General features: G+C 42.7%; 1 protein-coding gene across 3 annotated transcripts in view; it reads left to right on the top strand.

Annotated features, from left to right (window-relative positions):
* GNAL (G protein subunit alpha L) overlaps nucleotides 1-18,783 on the top strand; it is a 178,487-nt gene that overhangs the window by 152,722 nt on the left and 6,982 nt on the right. For all 3 annotated transcript variants that reach the window (XM_072328056.1, XM_072328058.1, XM_072328057.1), the window contains 6 exons: nucleotides 8,961-9,015; nucleotides 11,142-11,215; nucleotides 12,598-12,656; nucleotides 12,906-13,026; nucleotides 13,847-13,977; nucleotides 15,547-15,614. In XM_072328056.1, coding sequence (XP_072184157.1) covers nucleotides 8,961-9,015; nucleotides 11,142-11,215; nucleotides 12,598-12,656; nucleotides 12,906-13,026; nucleotides 13,847-13,977; nucleotides 15,547-15,614 — 508 coding nt within the window. The remainder of the gene's footprint in view (nucleotides 1-8,960; nucleotides 9,016-11,141; nucleotides 11,216-12,597; nucleotides 12,657-12,905; nucleotides 13,027-13,846; nucleotides 13,978-15,546; nucleotides 15,615-18,783) is intronic.

The following is an 18,783-nucleotide window of genomic DNA, read 5'->3' on the forward strand; positions in this document are numbered from 1 at the left end:
TTGCAAAATAACTGATTAATAGCAAATGATAGCACTAACATGGCTTCCTGTCAAATGTACAAGTAGCAGGGTTGCCGGGCTAGTTTTGAACACTGAGTTTTATAACCTGTGTCTTGGTTAAATAGCTTTAACTGCTAAATGGAAGTGAGCCAGTAGTTAATAAGTTGGACATGATCACCGTGTCTTTCCTTACATTTTGGTAGTTGCAGTTCTTCTCTATGGATTTAGCTTCACACATTCCACCAGCTACCCAAGATAGTCATTTAGATACTGTACTGAAGGACATGGTTTATTGGGGGATATTGGTGGTAGGCAGACAGTTCTGCAGGTGTTAGAACCAATGGCTTGAATACATTCTGTGGTTAAATATACCCGGTTTTGAAATTGACAGGATAATGGTGATTTAGTGAAAACACTTCAGAAGCATCATTTGTAAAGATAGAAGACTTTTCCTATGAGCCTAATGGTTACATCCAGCATTCGTATCACACTCCTTAGACCTTGCTTGATAATGTTATTTTCACCTGATAATTTCTAAAAGAGCTGGTCATACGCAGGTAGTTACGTCCCATTGTGCTGTGTATGGGAAGAATGATGAGATGTCCACTCTAGATTACATGTAGAGATGCTGAAATGCATTCTGACACATGACATGAACAGGTTGTGGAAGAGCAGGTTTCGTGTCCTTCCCATCAGTGGTCTCTGTGAGAGGTTACCATGCTTCTTATACTTGGCAAAAAGAAAATCAAAAGGTCTGTATCTGAGCAGTGGTTCTCTTGGATGTTTCACTGGTGCTGTGATCCAAATGTTAAACCTTAGAACTAGTGCCAGTGCTCCCGCTCAACCCCAGCACTCACCAGAACTCCAGCAAAGTCAATTCTCTGGGTCAAGTCAACACTTAGGCTTACATTTTGCACAGGGTTTTAACACGTTGTTCCTCTCACATGTCACAAACAAGTCTGAAAAGAATAATAAGCATGCTTGTGTTTCACCTGGTCAAGAGCATTCAGCACTCTGAAGAGCTCACATTTCTTTATCTGGGTTTTCTGTAGACTATTAATATCCTCTTTTTAGACATCTGGTGTGACTTTTAGATGTGAGACCACTTGGCAACAAGTTCTCTTGCAGTGAGCTTGGACTGGTGCCACAGGTAAACTCAAACTTCTTGTGACTTCCTTATAAGTTTGTGTTTTGTTACCTTTGCTTCTCACGTTTGGGGATTTTCTGCTTTCTCTTTTATCATCCTCCTATAGAAAACTCTGGTCAAACTGGTTTTTCCTTTCTGGCAGCCACCATAGCAGACATTATTCCAAACCACCTCCATTGGAGTAAGCAATGTTTAATTTCCAGCAAGCAGCACTCTAGCTCACCTGGATTTGGCATTCTTCAGGGCTCACCACACCTGGCGGATTTCATATATCCACAGCGCAGCAACTTTTAAAAACAAAACTATCAACCAGAGTGTGTAACTTCCACTGAGATAATTTTTCCATATCACAGCAGCAAAGCTTGTAAACAACAGTGAAATCTGTATTTGCAATACCCTCTGAAAATAAACGGTTAACTTTTGACATCCCATTGCAACCTTTTGGTATAAAGTCGGTGCTTGTGAAACTGACAGCTCCAAATATTATCAAGGCTTTTGCTTGTAGTTTGACATTTTGTAACACTAAAGTCAGATGGCCGCTAATGACTTTACGATCTTGACTCCCTAGAAGCCCGCAGCTGGGCCAATTACCGAAGTGACACCAAGGTGGTGAGCAGCAAAATGGCTATTTATTAAAGCAAACACACACTTATATCAACTATGTCCTTCGTGTACGCCTACTGCATTACACGTCACCGATCCTTCCAGAAATGGGGAAGGGCCTGCCTTGTAACATCACGATATTCCCCGTATTTCGCCTAATACACAACACTTAAGTGGCAGATGTGAGATGTTCTGTGCACTTTAGTTAGCAGTTAGCAAGAAAACAAGGTTTTGATGTGTCATTATCTGTAAAGGTAGATTTTCCAGATTCTCGTGGGACCGTTGCATTCTGTCCATGCAACTCTGATGTTTCAGATGTTCTCTGCTTCCTTTGCTGAGCTGGCCCAAGTACTTGCTGGGAGATACTGAACTGTCGTTTCATTCAGAGAGTTGATAAAGTGATTGCATTCTGTCAAATATCAGCTCACAAAGCAGTCAGGATCCTGATCCCTCCAGATAATGCTATGTGATCTTTCTGTTTTCAGGTTATTATCTCTTGGTCCTCTGTTCAAGATTGCCCCTGAAATTACAGAATGTTCTCTGTGTAACATTCATGTTACAGCACTAAGGTCTGTCTGTATAGGTATATCAATATACAAATAAAGATTATGAGCCAGAGACTCCTCTCCAGAAGGAAGGAGAAATTCACTGAATTCAAGCCGATGTGAATGCAGTTCAAGGAGGGTCTGCCTGTGTCAGTCTAAGCCTTTGGTTTTATTAGTGCTTCGTTCTTGGATTGTGTTTTGAAGCAGCTCGTCCACTTGCACCTCTGGGAATAAAATGTCTGAACGCACGCAGCAGAAAAATATTGTCCTTTGTAAAATAAATCCTCTTCCTTTCTCTTCGTGCCACTCTTCATCTCTCTCTCTGAGATCCTGTGTAACAGAAGCTGCAGATGATGAGTCTCATTTCTGCTGGAGCCTGTTAACCTTTCTGTGTGAATGACAGTTTTCCAGATTGAAGTCTTAGCCAGTGTTTATGTTAAGAAGAGGGTTAATGATGATCCCCGTAGGCCTCTCGCTCGGAAAGCAAAAACATCTGCTAAGCCAAATAGTGGTTAGTTTGCTAAATTTAGAAGGAAAAAAATGCATTTCCCAAAATTCACACTGCTTCTTAGCAAATTTAGGGAACAGTGGTGGCAAGCAGTTATGGAAGTCGTACTGTTTGTTCATTTTTGAGTTTAATTCATATTTTTTCAATTAGAAAAAAAAAAAAGATAGATTGCTGTTATTTAGCAGAAAGCAAATACTCAACATATATCTGAAACGTTTAATGTAGCTTTCCATGTATTTGTTTAGGTTGATAGTTGGATGTATGCCAAAGCCTGCAAAGCGTTTTCGTAGAGGTATTCTGCGGTACGTATTGAGAAGAGACTATTCAGCAGCTAAGAAACTGAGACTGAAATGAATGTCTGCTAGGAAACTCTCCTAACTAAGCCCATATACCAGCAGCATTCTTTCATAGAATTTATCCATCCTTCTTTACCCTCATCAAACTTGATTCTGACTCCTGCCAGCCATCTGACTTGTGGGGGAAAGAGTTACCTGCTGAATTTTGATGAGCTTTTGGTTGCAATAGTCGTGACTGACAGTTGTGTCTTTGCCTTTGATATCTCAGCTTAAGTAAGTCATCATCTGTGAATTGTGTTTAAACCAGAGCTCTCCTGCTTCACGAGACTAATGTGATAGAGCATCTCATGTTGTCTTTGCTCTGGATGACTTTGCTGTATCTTGGCGCTAGTTGTATCCATGATAACAGAATGGGACAGGTATATGTTTCCCAACCAAACTGCCAGTATCTCTAGTAGGCCGCATGTAGATCTGATTGCAGAATCATAGAATGGCTGGGGTGAGAAGGGACCCATGGAGGTTATCCAATCCAATGTTGCAGTTTCAGCAGGGCCACGCAGAGCAGGTTGCCTAGGACCACATCTCCAAGGAGGAGACTTACTGCCTCTGGGCAACCTATGCCAGTGCTCCGTCATCCAGGGTCCATGTCAGTATGTTCACCATTCTCCCTTCGTAGCCCATTTGTTACAACAGCTGCTTTTGCTCTGAGGACACAACATCTTGAAAAAACAGTTATCCCAAGCAGCCAAGCACTGCTCATGTACTGATCACACATGGAGGCCAAGCAGCTGTCCTGTACATGGTCTCCAGTGGTCCCAGGATCCCCGTGTGGAGGGCTGGCAGGAGGTTTTAAAGGACAAATTATTCTAAATTGAATAATTAATTTACTGTGAGGGTAACAGTGCTGGAACAGCTGTCCATAGAGGTCATGGAGTTTCTTCTCTGGAAATACTCAAGACCAGCTTGGATACCCTGCTGTGTGACCTGCTGTAGGGAACCGCTTTAGCGAGTAGTTGGGCTGGGTAATATGCAGAGGTCCCTTCCAACACCAATGGCTCAGTGATTCTGTGAAACTCGGAACTTCAGTCCTCAAGTGCCATGCCCACAGAGGTCTCACTCAGCATCTGGCCGCGGCCTGCCGGGCAGCCAGGCAGGGATCTGGGTGAGCAGATGCTGCCCTCTGCAGTCTCTCTCCTCTCTGCTCCACAGCCCCAGCATGCATGCGGTTTGACGGCTTTCTTTTCCAAGCCCATTTTTTAATCTCCCTTTCCACCCACAGGAGAGGCTGAAGAGACCGTTATAACGTGATCATGTCAGTATTGAAATAGGGAGAAGAGGGAAGTCCTGGGAAACCGGTGATCTTAGAAGATGCCAAAAATACACGTCAATCAATACCAAGATGTAAATCTCTAGACTCTATAAATAAACACAAAACTTCACTAGCGTTTTCAGTGTTTGCACTGGCTATTTTTCTGCATCAGCTCAAGCAGCAATTGGTCAGTGAAAATTAGAACAAAGATGTGTGAAGCAGAGTGGATTCAGAACAGTTTTCAGCCCCCTGCACTCCTGCCTTGCAAGTGCCCGCTTCTACGCCTTTCCTCAGGGAAGACAGCCACAAAGCAGCACGCAGGGCGAGAGCACTCTGCTGCTGCATGGGAGCTGTACTTACAGCACAGTGCCTGTTTGCATTTGACATGAAAATCCTCACCTACTGAATGCCGGCAATGTCTTCTGAGGGATTTCTTCAGTAGATGACTTAGGGAAATAAATCACTTAGGGGTTAGAATGGTGCTGGAGGCTATTATCATCATGTGTTTCTCAGGAACCATGAAGCACATCAGAATAATGTGAGGTTACTTGAAACCCAACTGTGGAGCCGAAGGTATCCTCCAAACCAGAAATGCATAATTTCCTATCCTCAGATTCTGCACAAGGCACTAACAAAGTTGCAATTCCTTAACCATTTAATATATGTGTATAACCATTTGAATCTTGATGTTGTCTCTGATTACTTTAGCAGGTCAAAGAAAAAAAAATGAGAGGAGGTCAATTTCAGCCCCCTAGAGATCTGGGATCAGGTGTCATTGTGAAATACCTAACTTGCATGCAAGTTATCATAACCCAAAGATAGCAGAATTCAGAGTCTTGGTCTTGCATGACTTCTTATAGTAGGTGATAGAAGGTGCTTCTACTAGTCTGGGGGCCTGGCTGAGGAGTTTGCAGAGCCTTCTGTGGTCCTTCAGAAGCAGGAAGTTTGCAGACTCCAGCCGCTTTGCCAAGGATGAAACTTCAAGATTCTTCATTCTGATAGCTTCAAGCTACAGTGCTACAATTTTACCTATTACCGGGATTTTGGCATTAGCTTGATTTCTTGTTTTCCACTGAGACTTTTATACCGGGCCTTTGAAATGGTAGGGGGAAAACAGAAAAAAAAAAACAAACAGTTGAGGTAGAAAAAGATGTATTAAAATGTGTAAAATTGTATTGATGTGCTGTTTAGCACCTCATCCTTCCAATTCTTTGAATGTCAAAATGCACTTATAAATAGAGCATGGGTTGTTTTTTTGTATGTGTAATATTATTCTCAAGGCATGATTTTCTTTTAATTGTGATTTCGTGGGGTCAGAATAGCTGTACAGAACCTTGTAGTGATTTACCCAGTGAGAAAAAGATTTTCATGTACGATTAGCTCCTCTTTATTTGTGCATTTATGAATCCTTTTTTCAGAAATTCCTATATAGCTGCTAATGCTGCTCAAATTGCCATGGTTTTTAAAGAGAATAATACTTATTGATAGTTCCCACATGCACTGGCAGGCACATCTAAAACCTGTACTTTTGTGTTCACAGCTTGCATAATATAAAATGTAGAGATTGCTTGTCAAACTAAGTGTCAGCTGAGTTTCCTAGGAAACTCACTGGAGATATTTATAAAACTACAGATCAGCTTAATAATAGCTATAATAATGTCAGTAGCTCGTGATTGTTGTTTTTTTTACTTTATCAGACCATTTTTCTTTCGCTTAATTTCTTGGCAAACCAAATGGCTGCATTTCCAAACAGACCTTCCTTCCAGTATCTTCCTTAAAAAAAAGTGATCTGGGTTATTCCACATCAGGTAATACAGAACAACCTATGGAGAAATTAAGAACCTCAATGTCCTACTCATTATCTGAATGACAAAATAAAACCAGATCGGTGAAGTAGAAATACAAATACTGTGTTATAGTTGTACTCACACTTGAGTTGGGTGCCTGAGTTTAAAGTTCATTGCGCTGACGTGCAAAACAGTTATTGCAGAATTAGTGTCAGTATTGAATATGGTTTTCTGTAGAAGATGCACAAGTAGAAGACCTGTCAGTGCTGAGAAAAGATGTAGTTCTGTCAAAATAATTCTATCCTTCAGCTGAAAAAAAACATGAGCTAAAAAGAGAGGATTGGTGATGCTAGTATCCATTTTTATTCCTTTCTCTGCTATTCTGTTTTCTTCACACCGATTGAGCAGAGATTTGGGAGTCATCACATCTTAAGCATTTTTAATTGAGTTTTTAGTCATGTAAATTTGCTCCGATAGGTATATGCAACGTCTGAGGCTACATACATATAAGAGGGTGTATTGACACCAGACCATAATTAGGAAAGGCATAAAGAGTTAGTGGAAATGAATGTTCTTTAGGGAATATATATATATATATATGTTTTTCACATTTTAATACAGCAATGAGTCTGAAGCTAATGTGTTTAGAAGTACTGACTCTTTATCTCATCTGGAATCCATTACTTGTACTTGCTACATAAATTTGCATGTCAGAGCTATTTTTTGATTCTGTGCTAATCAGCCAAGTAAGGAGCTTCTATAAAGGATGTTCAAGAACTGATTTCCCTTCAAGAAAGTCCAGACTCCACAAAACTCAGTGCACATTCAGTTTACTTCCAAAAGAAATCCTATGAAACCATCACACCAGAAAAGTTACTGTTAAGTAAAGATAAGAAATTTAGCCTGGTTCTAATAGTGGTCAGGTGTTGATTTATTGGGTGGCGGTGGTGTCACTGCAGCTTGATAGAGTGGTTTGCATTTTAGAGCCACTCTATCAGTGGTTCTAAAATGATACGATAAACTGTAAATCACTGCCTTCAATTCAATACAGGTGACGTGGGGCCAGCGGCCTTAGAAGCATAAAACATTACAGCTATCTAAACTGATCTTTTTTAAGCACGTTGTTGAACAGAGCTATCTCTTACCTGTGGCATTCCCATTACAGATGTTTGAAATATATTCTTTTACTTGGAACGTGACTTAGGCCAATACCAAGGACTTAACTGTCAATGCTGGCAACCAATAACCATCTTAAATTGCTTGTGTACAGGGGAGAAATGTTGACAGGCACTAACGACCAAGTTACTTAAACATTTTGGATCAATGCTATCAACATGACATTGCTGTTAGAGTCAAGATGTGATTTTTATATATCAGCTCCAGCAGTAATGCTTCTGCAACAAAAGCATTTTATTTAGTCTAGTGGGATTTGGGATGGGGTGATGTTTGTATACAAACACTTTGCATCTGCCCACAGTATTAACCATATCAAACTGTTTATAAACTAGACAGAAAATGTCGGGATGGATTCGGAGAAACTGAAATGCTGCCCATACAGCTTTGCTAAGGACGATGAGTACTTGTTGAGGAGGAGGTTCAGCTTGGAGGCATTTTTAATGGGCATAGGGTTGCCATCTTCTTCGTCTAATTGTGTGCTGTGAGTTTGAGACTTGCTCGGTGTTCTCAAGGCAGTGATAACAGTTGAGCAGAAGGTTTTGCCTGAGTGCAGGCACTCATCACAGTGACCGTAGCTTGCTATAAAGATGTAAGTAAAAAGTATAAGTAAGTGTATATGCGGCATATTTTCTTTTCCTTTCAGTTCGTATCCGTGGGAAAGTACTATGAGAAATACAGTCAGGCTTTTAGAGAGGTATGTTTTCAACTGGTCTGTGTGTGTGACCCTGGTGTTAGCAGTGAGTCACATTGCCAGGCAAGAGTTCACTGTTGTTTCCTTCTTTCCCACTGCAATTAAATAAATTCCACATGCACACCCTAGTAAAAAAAAAAAAAAAAAAGAAAAAAAAAAAACCAACAAAAAACACTTGCCAGTTGATAAAGAAATTGTGATAATACTGTAGAAGGATGAGTCAGTCAGTGGGATATTCACTGCCAAACAACAATGCAGAAATTCAAGAAAGGCTCTAAGTCATGCAGGCAGTCAGGGAAAATGAGCCATCTGGGCTCACACGGAATGTAAGAAATGGGTGAAAGTGAGGGAGGAGAACCTGCCTATTTTAGCTCTGCATATGAAATCCCATTTTTATATCCTCGTTATTGCTGTTCTAACATGTCGTAGGAAAGAATTAAAGCTTGAAAAGATCTTTAAAATCATTGGAGAAAGTGGTGCCCTTTTTTTTTTTCTAGTTCACCATATGCGTTTTACTGAGTTTTGGACTGAGTGTTGTGAGGAGTCAGACTGTTTAACCTCCACATCATGCAGTTTTGTTTTCAAGTTGTTAAGCTGATGGATGTAGTATTTTCTGAGTGGACCTCCCAAATTGTGACACTGTACTGCATTCGGTCTGTCTGTGAGTACTACCTAACGATAAGTGTAAAAGCACTGTGTTGAAGCAGTGCCTGGGTAAAAAGCTGTTTAGCTCAGAAATTAGAACCACAAGCGACATAAGTAAAGCTCTGGGCTCATACATTTGCCATTTCACTGATGCATTACTTTGCAGCTGAAATCTAAACCAGAAGAGGTACTGAAAATGTGCTGTACTAGACAGGATTTTACGTATCTAAATGCATGTTTATTTTTCTTCCAGCTTTTTAGAAAGAATCGACAGCGTCAGCATGGATGACTATACACCCACAGATCAGGTTAGTGTAATTAATGTGATAAGGGCTGAACCAAGACACCCATTTATACAGGTTCTTTATGTAATTTGGTTTAGTCCAAACAGCAGCTGAAATGCAGCAAACCACATAATTACAAAATGCAGTCTAGCTGTTTAAATAATGGATGTTAAAGAAGAAGAAGCTTTTCAATGTTGTAAGCTTGTGTTTTATTGTTGCTATATGTAGGTCGTGATTCCTGTAATACATCTGTTATTTCTCCTTGCTTTCCATTCGGTGTCCCACAGACAAAGCAAACAGAAAACATAAATGTAGAAGCCTACAGTTTACATCACCAACCTTCGCTATGCAGTACCTGTGTTGTATTTCAGTGACGGAGGTGATGGAAGCCAAGAAGGAGAGGTGTCCAGTGTCCACATTCAGGGGGAGCACCAGCAGTGTGCACTTTTCACACTGAGACATAGCAGCAGCACACATATCCATGATGTTTGCCTTTGGTTGCTTATTTAGAAAATTTTGGACATAGCCACATGAGTTTTTTCCAGGTATCTCGATAGGTCTTGATACAGTACTCTAATGAGAAAAGCATTTGGGATATTTAAGGCTGGAATGGTGAAGCCTTGGAGTAAGAAGAAGCTTAGGTGGGGTGCATGGCTGCAGGTTGCCTCTGTCATCTGGCTTCCCTGAGCTCGAGCTGCCTGCTTTGCTTGGCAGGTTGTCTCCTCAGCAAAACATTCTGAGGCTATTATTGCTCAGTGCCAACATCCCCATGCCATCCAGTAGTCTCAGTCAAGACTGTGGGTCATGTGATGAACTGCAAATACACTTAGTAAAGGAGAATCCTACGCTGGATAGTTCAGTCTGTCTACTCAAGGTGTATAGTAAGTTGGAGCTCACTAAAAAAAGCAATAATGATCATCAATCGGGGACTGAAATTCGAAGAAATGAAGTGACTTGCCAGAGATCAGACAGGGAGGCATGTGGGGCAGAACTTCCACCTTCAGACCTAGTTCAGGTCTATAACTACAAGCCTGTCAAATTACAAAGACAAATATCCCGAATTAAAAGGCAATGAAAAGCAAAACTCATATAGTTGACCAGATACAGGATAAATTATTAAAGCCCTCCATACATTTTCAAACAAAAGCGGTTGCGTTGAGATTTACTCCATGTAGACCTTGACGTTAGCATCAGTATCACTCTGCTGAAGGGAGACGTCAGCAAAGCCAAGCCTTGTTTTTCCTTTTGTTATTTATTGTAGTGTTGCCCTGTTTGTTCTTGCAGGGTCTTTCTCTACCTTGAGCAGTCATTCATCATAGGAGGATTTGGCAGCGGCTTCATTATTCAGCTGTCTCAAAATTTTTCCTGATGCTTCCTTTGGGAAGAAATGTCCTTTGTCTCCAAAGATCAGAGGAGGCCTTTGGTATTTGGCAGGCAGGAAACTTCTCCTCCAGCAGCAGTACTGGGTAGTCAAGGTTAAAAAACTGCTGGTGATGGTGATGGCACAGAGTGAACCGGTTACTTGAGATGCGCACCATAAATTGCTTCTGCCTGCCTCCTTTGGGAACCTAGGAAATCATTGTTTTGTAATTATTAGAAAATGCCATTTAAGTTATGAAGAACTGCTAGCATGAAAAATAAGAAAGAAATGCCAGATTTACCTGCAACCCAGATTCTGTTCCCTTGTGCACTGTAATAGAGCTTTAATTACTTAGTCACAAGCTATTATTTCGATAGGATTCCTGTCTCATTCAGTACAAAGGAGGGCAGAATTAATGTTGCCTGGGCAACTGTAAATCTGGAGTTTTCTTACAGCTGAGTACTTGACTTTACAACACGGACAACGTATTTTCTTAGTTTTATGTAACTTCAGAATTCATTATCCACGTCACATATAAAATTGTGTGCCAATAATAGATACCAGCGTGCACTAAAAAGAACATGCATATGGTATTCACAAGCTAGATTCAAATATAGTGTTTGTGTATCTACTGTGTGAGAATGGACGCATAGAGGTATACCAGCAAGTCTGATGGAGCTCTAATTAAATGGAACGTACCTTTTCATGGAAAATACTATAGCGTACATTTAGAAAGAAAATTAGAATAGAAAAGAATGTCACTAATCAGCTTCCATGTTCTCATTTTCAGGACCTGTTACGATGCAGAGTTTTGACATCAGGGATTTTTGAAACAAGGTTTCAAGTAGATAAAGTAAATTTCCAGTAAGTCTATTAGTAATGATTAATGAACGTTTTACTAATCTTCACAAGTCAGATGTCTGTTTTCATGTCTTCCTGGAGTAATCAGGCATAGGGTGAATATCAGGGTTGTTTGGTTTAGTTGGGGTTTTTTAGCTGTTTCCCTGGATCCCAGTAAAATTCCCTTATACTTCACTGAAAAAACAAAAGGTGATACTAGTCACGTATTAGCGCTGCTCTGCTGCGGGGCCATTTTTACTAACTCATTCATTTAGATAGCACTGCCAGCTCATTCTTCTGGGGTAAGATCTCGCAGAATATGGTGTCATTCCACAAGACACAGTTTGAACACTGGGACAGAGTTCAGTATATCCTTCTTTCTTCTCCGTCTGGAGAGCTGCAAGCTCTGTGTTGCGCAGCATCTCTGTTAAGGTACTGCCAGGCTACCTCCACACTGGTTCTCATCCAAAAAGGTGTCAGTGCTGATGGGGGACAAGCTGCCTTTGTGTCCCTGTCCTTGAATGCATGTACTCTCTCTACCACACTTCAAAAGATGATGAAACCTCTGCTTGTTCATAGCACAGTAGCCCCAACTCTCTACACCGTGTGAATTTCTGCACACAACAGAGGCCAGCGCTTTTCTCATTATATGGATTCAGTGGTATTCTTGCACCTGGGTGGAGGCAACCCCCACTGTCAGTACAAGCTGGGTGACAAAAGGGTAGACTGCAGCCCTGCCAAAAAGGACTTAGGGGTCGTGAATGGGAAGCTGGATATGAGCTAACAGTGTCCCCGTGCAGCGCAGAAAGCCAACTGTATACTGGGCTGCATGGCCAGCAGGTCAGGGGAGGTGATCCAGCCCCTCTGCTCTGTGCCAGTGAGATCTCACCTACAGAATTGTGTCCAGATGTGGAGTCCTCAGTACAGTAGAGACATGGGCAAGTTGGAGTGCATCAAGAGGTGGGCCACAGTAATGATCCCAGGTTTAGATTTTACTGTATTTTACAGTAAGGCTGGTAAGGCAGTGGAACAGGTTGCCCAGAGAGGTGGTGGATGGCACGTCCCTGGAGACATCCCAAGGTCAGGCTGGATGGGGCTCTGAGCAGCCTGATCTGCTGTAGGTGTCACTGTTCGATGCAGGGGAGTTGAACTAGACGACCTTCAAAGGTCCCTTCCAACTCAAATGATTCCGTGATTCTCCCTGGGGGAGCAAGGCAGGTGGAGTGAGGCAGTGCTCTGGCATGCAGCACGGCAGCCACAAACCTTTCTTCCCTACAGGCAGTTATTTTACTGCCACTGTCCTCGAAGCTGCCAGATTCATGAACTGAACCCTTGTGCTGCATGCATGCTTCATGTGACTTTCCTAATGCACATGAGTGACATAACATCCTATGGCTTTTTAACAGCATGTTTGATGTAGGTGGCCAAAGAGATGAGAGAAGAAAATGGATCCAATGCTTTAACGGTAAGTAGAAATGTTCCACATCTTTATTACGAATTTGCTTTGTGCAGAGCGAGCAGCTTAGCATTCGTATTGTTTTACTTACGCTCAGAACATAGTGTGTCACTAATATGGAAGTCCAACTTGATAAATATTTTCTTGAGGCCTTTGGGGCAATAGGGGAGTAATGGCCATATTACCATGAGGAGTATGTGCTGGTATAACAGAAACTTCCTTTCTCTTTCCCTTCTTTCTTCTGTGTGCCTTGTCCAGATGTCACGGCTATAATCTTTGTTGTGGCTTGCAGCAGCTACAACATGGTAATAAGGGAAGACAATAACACAAACAGACTACGGGAATCCCTGGACCTTTTCAAAAGTATCTGGAATAATAGGTAAAGTACACCTCTTTTCTTCTCCCACTGCAAATTCAGCGACATTCCAACTCCCCATAGATTTGGATTCCTTTTAAAACGTGCTCAGACTGACTATTCAGAAAATGCCCAAGGCAGAGCCAGGCCATGGGGTGCACCCACAGTGGCCAGAGTGATGCATGTAACCAAATAGTGATATCAATCTGTTCCTAGTGGCGAATAAGTAACTCCAGTACACAGGATAAGGTAATCAAAAGTTTCTAGCACACGGCTCTTAGAATGCTCTACACTGAGAGGTGATTGACGGTAAAGTGAGGAAAAACACTAAGCCAGGTCCCAAAGGTAGGTTGTCACAGTGATGGCTAGGCACTAACTGGCTAAGAAGAGAGATTATTTACTTCTGATTCATCAGATGTCATACAAGCCATCTTAACAGACAGCAACTTTGCATGAACTATTAGTTAAGACAGTGAAGTTTTCCAGCCTTTGTCTCTCGGTTCAGCAAAACCCAGCAAAGTAGACGGGAACGTCAAATTTGAGGAACTGCCGTCATTTTCCAAACTTAATTTCAGAAATGAAGTTTAGAAAGCAATGCTGTACGGCTGTTCATCTGTGATACCTACTGGGGATTTTAGAAATGCATGCAAAGATCTTATAAATACATCTTTCAGCCCAGCTAATCATGGAGATAATAATTCCAGTTCTGTTTTTTCTTTTCTCTTAACCGAGTTCTAAATAAATACCGCACACAGGGACAACCAGTGCATTTTCCATTGGTTTGATGTGTTCCCTTTGATAAATGTGTCAGAGATAACCCAAACATTTGGTTTGTTTTTGACAGGTGGTTACGGACCATTTCTATCATTTTGTTCTTGAATAAACAGGACATGCTGGCTGAAAAAGTCTTGGCAGGGAAATCAAAAATTGAAGATTACTTTCCTGAATACGCGCATTACACTGTACCTGAGGATGGTAAGATTTTTCACCACTTGAGGGATTTGGCTAGCTGGGATAGCCCGTTCCATAGCTAGTCTCTCTGTCTCATACACACACACACACACACATGCATATTCACAAATGCACACGTGCTGTTGTTCAGTGTGTGTGAGGTCAGGTGGCTGCTCCATCCTGTGCTGCTGAGTATGGATCAGTGGGTTCTGAGGTCATAGCACATGGACCACTGCTGCCCCAGCCTCAGGAGGCTCTGGGTGCTGGGGGGTCTGACAGACCTGGCTTACATCCTTCTTTGCCCATCAACAGCAGCTTGGATTATAGAATTAAAGGTAATGATGAGGTGTGTGCAACTTCCATTCAAGCTGAAGCGCTGAGAGTCTGATAATGATTTTGAAGTGCAGAGGATAAACTTTCCCCAAATCTGAGTTAGGCAGGCACTAGTTTTATAACCCTAAGGGTTTCAGAAATCTTCGGTCACTGTCACATGAATCTCTTTGCACCAAGCATAGACCCCATAAAAACTGAGAGTTTGGGTAAATTATTAAAATGAACATTTTCCATAGCAAGCAAGTTGCCCGGATAAGGCAGCTTTTCATTTTTCTCAGCGGGATTTCGCAGTGGATAATCCTGAGTGATCCAGAATATCCACACATGAAGCAGCTCTCTGTCTTTAACCCATGGTTGCTCATTTTTCCCCTAATTTAAGACAATGTCATTTAAGGACAGAAGCACTGAACTCTAAGATGCCGCTGGTTATGCAGCTGCTCTCTGTTTACCCCTGCTGCTCCAGATAAGAGTAGAAAATATTTCCATGTTCAGATAAATCCTGTCCTTTATCACATTATGCTTATAAGCATTTGATGTGGTATCTTAGTCAAGGAGAAACCACACCAAAGGGAAGGGAATAGATTATCTCTTTCCTGCACTGTTTAATTTTCACACTTCGGGTACATGCAGAGGTAGACAGAGATGTCTTAACCCACTGGCAGACAGTACCAAGTAATGAGTCTCCTGTGCAAGAAGGTTTTAATCTCAGATGCTCTGTATATTTAAGTGGCAGTACATTTAAGTATTCTGCCCACGTGTGGCCTGGAAGAAAAATACATTTTTAAAAAGCATTTGTAATGCTACGGCATTTCCTCAGGTGTAACCTTGCACTGAACCTTACGCTGTTTTTAAACCCAAATTCCTGCCTTTAGAATCTTTGTTCCAGAGGAGCTCTCATGTTACACAAGCCAGAGAGCTGTTCTTCCAGTTGTATCTTCTGATAAAGATCAATCCCAGCTGCCACTTCTTTTACTACCAACGTAACGGATGTGAGTAAACCTCTTCACGTGCGAGCAACGACGCTTGCAAAAACATCAGCAATTTTCAGGTCCCTGAGAGATACCAAACGCTTAGAAGTTTATTTCAGATTTTACAGCACCCTTCCATTTTAGAGTTACGTGTCCAGAGTCTCCCGTGGATATTCGGTATTTTAATTTCTGTATCGAGGAGCTACTTCCTCCTCACTAAATTTTTTATCTTGAAAAAGAGAAAATTGTTTGCCCTTCCTGTTTCTCATACATCTTATTTTTAATTGAACAGCAACACCAGATGCAGGAGAAGACCCCAAAGTCACGAGAGCCAAGTTCTTCATCCGGGATGAGTTCTTAGTGAGTAATTTTGATCTTATGTATGATCTTATCATAGGAAATACTGGCAGATGGCATCATTTATTTAGGGAAAACTGGCAAGGTTTTGCAGATAGCTGGAAGGAGAGGGGAGTGTCTGGCAATTCCCTCATTCTTTTCAGCTGCCCATCTTGCAGAACTTTCTCCAGTGCTTGCACATTTCTCTGCCCATTTATTATAAAGTCACCTGCCTCCTATCTGTCTCTTGGATACAAGCAATTATCAGTCACGTAATCACAGCTTCCCTACCAGAACCAGGTATGTTTTCATGTCTTCAGTCCTACCAAGTCAATCCAGCCAAGTAGGTTCGGAGACCAGAACTAAGGCCTAGAACTTTAAATCTTTCCCTACTCATAGAAACTGTATGGGGGTGTTCGAGAGAATGAGATTAGACATTAGAAAGAAGATTTTTAAAATTAGAATAAAGATTTTTCAAGTCGTTACGCATTTACAAGTATTGTTAGGATTTATAGCTGTTGAGTCAACAGCAAAGAAAGAAGCAATTAATTATGTTCACACTTCGGGGATTTCCATTCACTGCCTTAACCTTCCTGATTATGAGGAAAATAATCAGATTGCACTGTGTTGAATAAGAGTTACCAAAAAAAGAACACTGTGAGCCAAATCTCTCTGCAATAGTGCCAAAAGGCTGTGAAGCAGATGACACTGAGGGTGTCTGGTTTGGAAGGAGGGTCCAAGAGAACCAGATTACAGGAAAACTGGGGCAAGACTCCTCACCTTTTTGTGCAAATAAATACACCAAGGGCAGGATGCTCACCTTCAGTGACTCACATTCATGGTGCAAAGGAGGCCACCTACAAACCAAGCAGAGAGGGAAGAGGGCATGGGCTTTGCAGCTACATGAAAAGCCAGCTGTGCGTCTGCAGAGGCCCTTGGCAGACACAGGTGCTGTGGGTTTTGGGTGCAGGATAAGAGTTTGGGCTTGGCCCAGCACCTGCCGGCAGCAGACAGCTTGCCCTGTGGGTCTGGCAGAGAGCGTCTCCTCCATGAAGAATTCTCAGGTGTCTCTCTCCTGGCTTTGTGCTTTGTATTTGTCAACATGATGTAATCGTTTAACAGTTGCTTTAAACTTTGCACCTGTTTGAGAGGGAAGTCTTGCAAGTGAGGCATTTCTGGTCAGATATGCGGTCTGAAAAGCCTGTGTGCGCCCTTCTTCATGCTGGCAGCCAGGGACGGAGGTCAGTGCTCAAGCAGAGATGGCCCTGTGACCAGAGGGGACAGGGAGGAACAATCCAGTGGGGAGGGGGGCTGGAAGGAAGAGGTGTTCATTTTCAGCCTGCCGCCTTCTTGGCTCTGCTTGTGTACATTTCTGTCTAAATCTTTTCATTTATGACCTTGTCCTGCCCTGCCGTGTTTTCAGCCATGACTCAAAGGAGTCTGATTTGATTCTTTTATTATCATTCATATTGTGGGAGCAGGTGTGCGTAAGTCAGGGATTTATGTGAAAATCCTAACTGCTTCAAGACCCTAAAGCTCCCTTTCAGCTCACCAGGCTGTAGATACACATGCTCTTGTGTTCCAGGTAGATTTAAAACAAATAATTTGAATAAAGGAGGATAAATATAAAAACCTCTGCGACAAATTCAGCTGCAAGGTAATGTATGAGCATGAGGAAGGCAAAATACATTGGCCACCAGTGTTGGAGTCAGTGCGGCTGCCTGTGGCATCCACTGCCTTCAGCAGGAGGCCGGCTGTGCAGCGCCAGTGGAACAGGAACCATTAATTTTTAACCATGGAAAATGCTGGGTGCGGTCCGGCAGGAAGCTCACCGCTGCTGCGGGGCTACCCATCAGCTCCGCTCTCAGCAGCAGTGTTTTCTCTTGGGCAGCTCTCACTGCTTGCCTCATTGGTGTTGGCATCCCCCAGCAGGAAACGTGCTTTATAGGAAGCTCCCCTTCCTTCTGACATGGGCAGAGGGCTGAGGAGCATCCTTTCTCCTTCTGTGCTCATCATCTCCCATTGTTCTGAATCTCCCCTATCCCACTTTCGGCGTTCTGTACACAGGATTCTCCATCTGCTGATATAATGTACGGCCAGTGTGAAGGCAACCCCTGTTAAATCAGGGGCACAGCCACTCCGATTCAGTCTGGTTCTGAAAAAGCTGTTTGTGGAGCTGCAGGAGCTGCTGTTCAAAGGCAGTGTCTGAGCTGCCTGAAACAGAATGCTTGTCTCCTCACTGGAAACTGTCGTCCCCTCCCCCAGATATCGCACATCCTAAAGTGAGAAACCTGCCAGGGCACAAAGACGACAGTCTTAGAAATTGACCTTTTGACCAGGTATCACCGGAGCAGTGATGGATAGGAGTGGCTGTGTGAGATAAGCATAGGCAAGCATTTAGTGAAAGAACAAGTGCTTCAGTGGAGCACAAGGAAAAGTCTGAACGTTATTAAATTGGTAGGGTTGGGTCTGAACACCGTCTTGCTTCCTTTCAGCAAACAGCTGCTTTAAGCACACCACGCAGAGATGCAGAAATGCTGTTGTGTGCTCGTTGCAGCGTGCTGAGATCATGCTGCTCAAAGGGAACTGCCTGAAGGAGGAGGGAAGCACTGCAGCAGCTAGAGGCTGCAGAAGTAGGTGGAGCTCAGTGCAAAAGGGGTCGAGCATCCCTGCGAGTACTCAGAGCGGACCTCTAGGGTGCCTCTACTGGTGACCATCCAGGTCACTAGTGGTGCTCCATAAGGACCAGCCAGTATTGGGGCCTGTCCTGTTTAATATCTTCAGTGATGACCTGGATGAGGGGTTTGAGCGTACTCTCAGTCCTGCACTTTGGTCACAACAACCAAAGGCTACAGGCCTGGGGGTGGAAAGCTGCACAGTGGAAAAATGATCTGGGGATGTTAATTGACAGCCAGCTGAACGCAAGCCATCAGTGTGCCAGGTGGCCAAGAAGGCCAATGGCATCCTGACTTGTATCAGAGGTAGTGCAGCCAGCAGGAACAGGAAAGTGATTGTCTCTCTGTTCTCTGCAGTGGTGTGGCTGCACCTCGAGTGCCTTGTTCAGTTCTGGGCCCCTCACTACAAGGAAGACATTGAGGCCCTGGAGCATGCGCACAGAAGGGCAGTGGAGCTGTGAGGGGTCTGAAGCAGCTGAGGGAGATGGGATTGTTCTGTAGAAAAGGCTCAGGAGGGA

This window comes from Excalfactoria chinensis, chromosome 2 (genome assembly GCF_039878825.1).
Source record: "Excalfactoria chinensis isolate bCotChi1 chromosome 2, bCotChi1.hap2, whole genome shotgun sequence".
Classification (NCBI taxonomy): Eukaryota; Metazoa; Chordata; class Aves; order Galliformes; family Phasianidae; genus Excalfactoria; species Excalfactoria chinensis.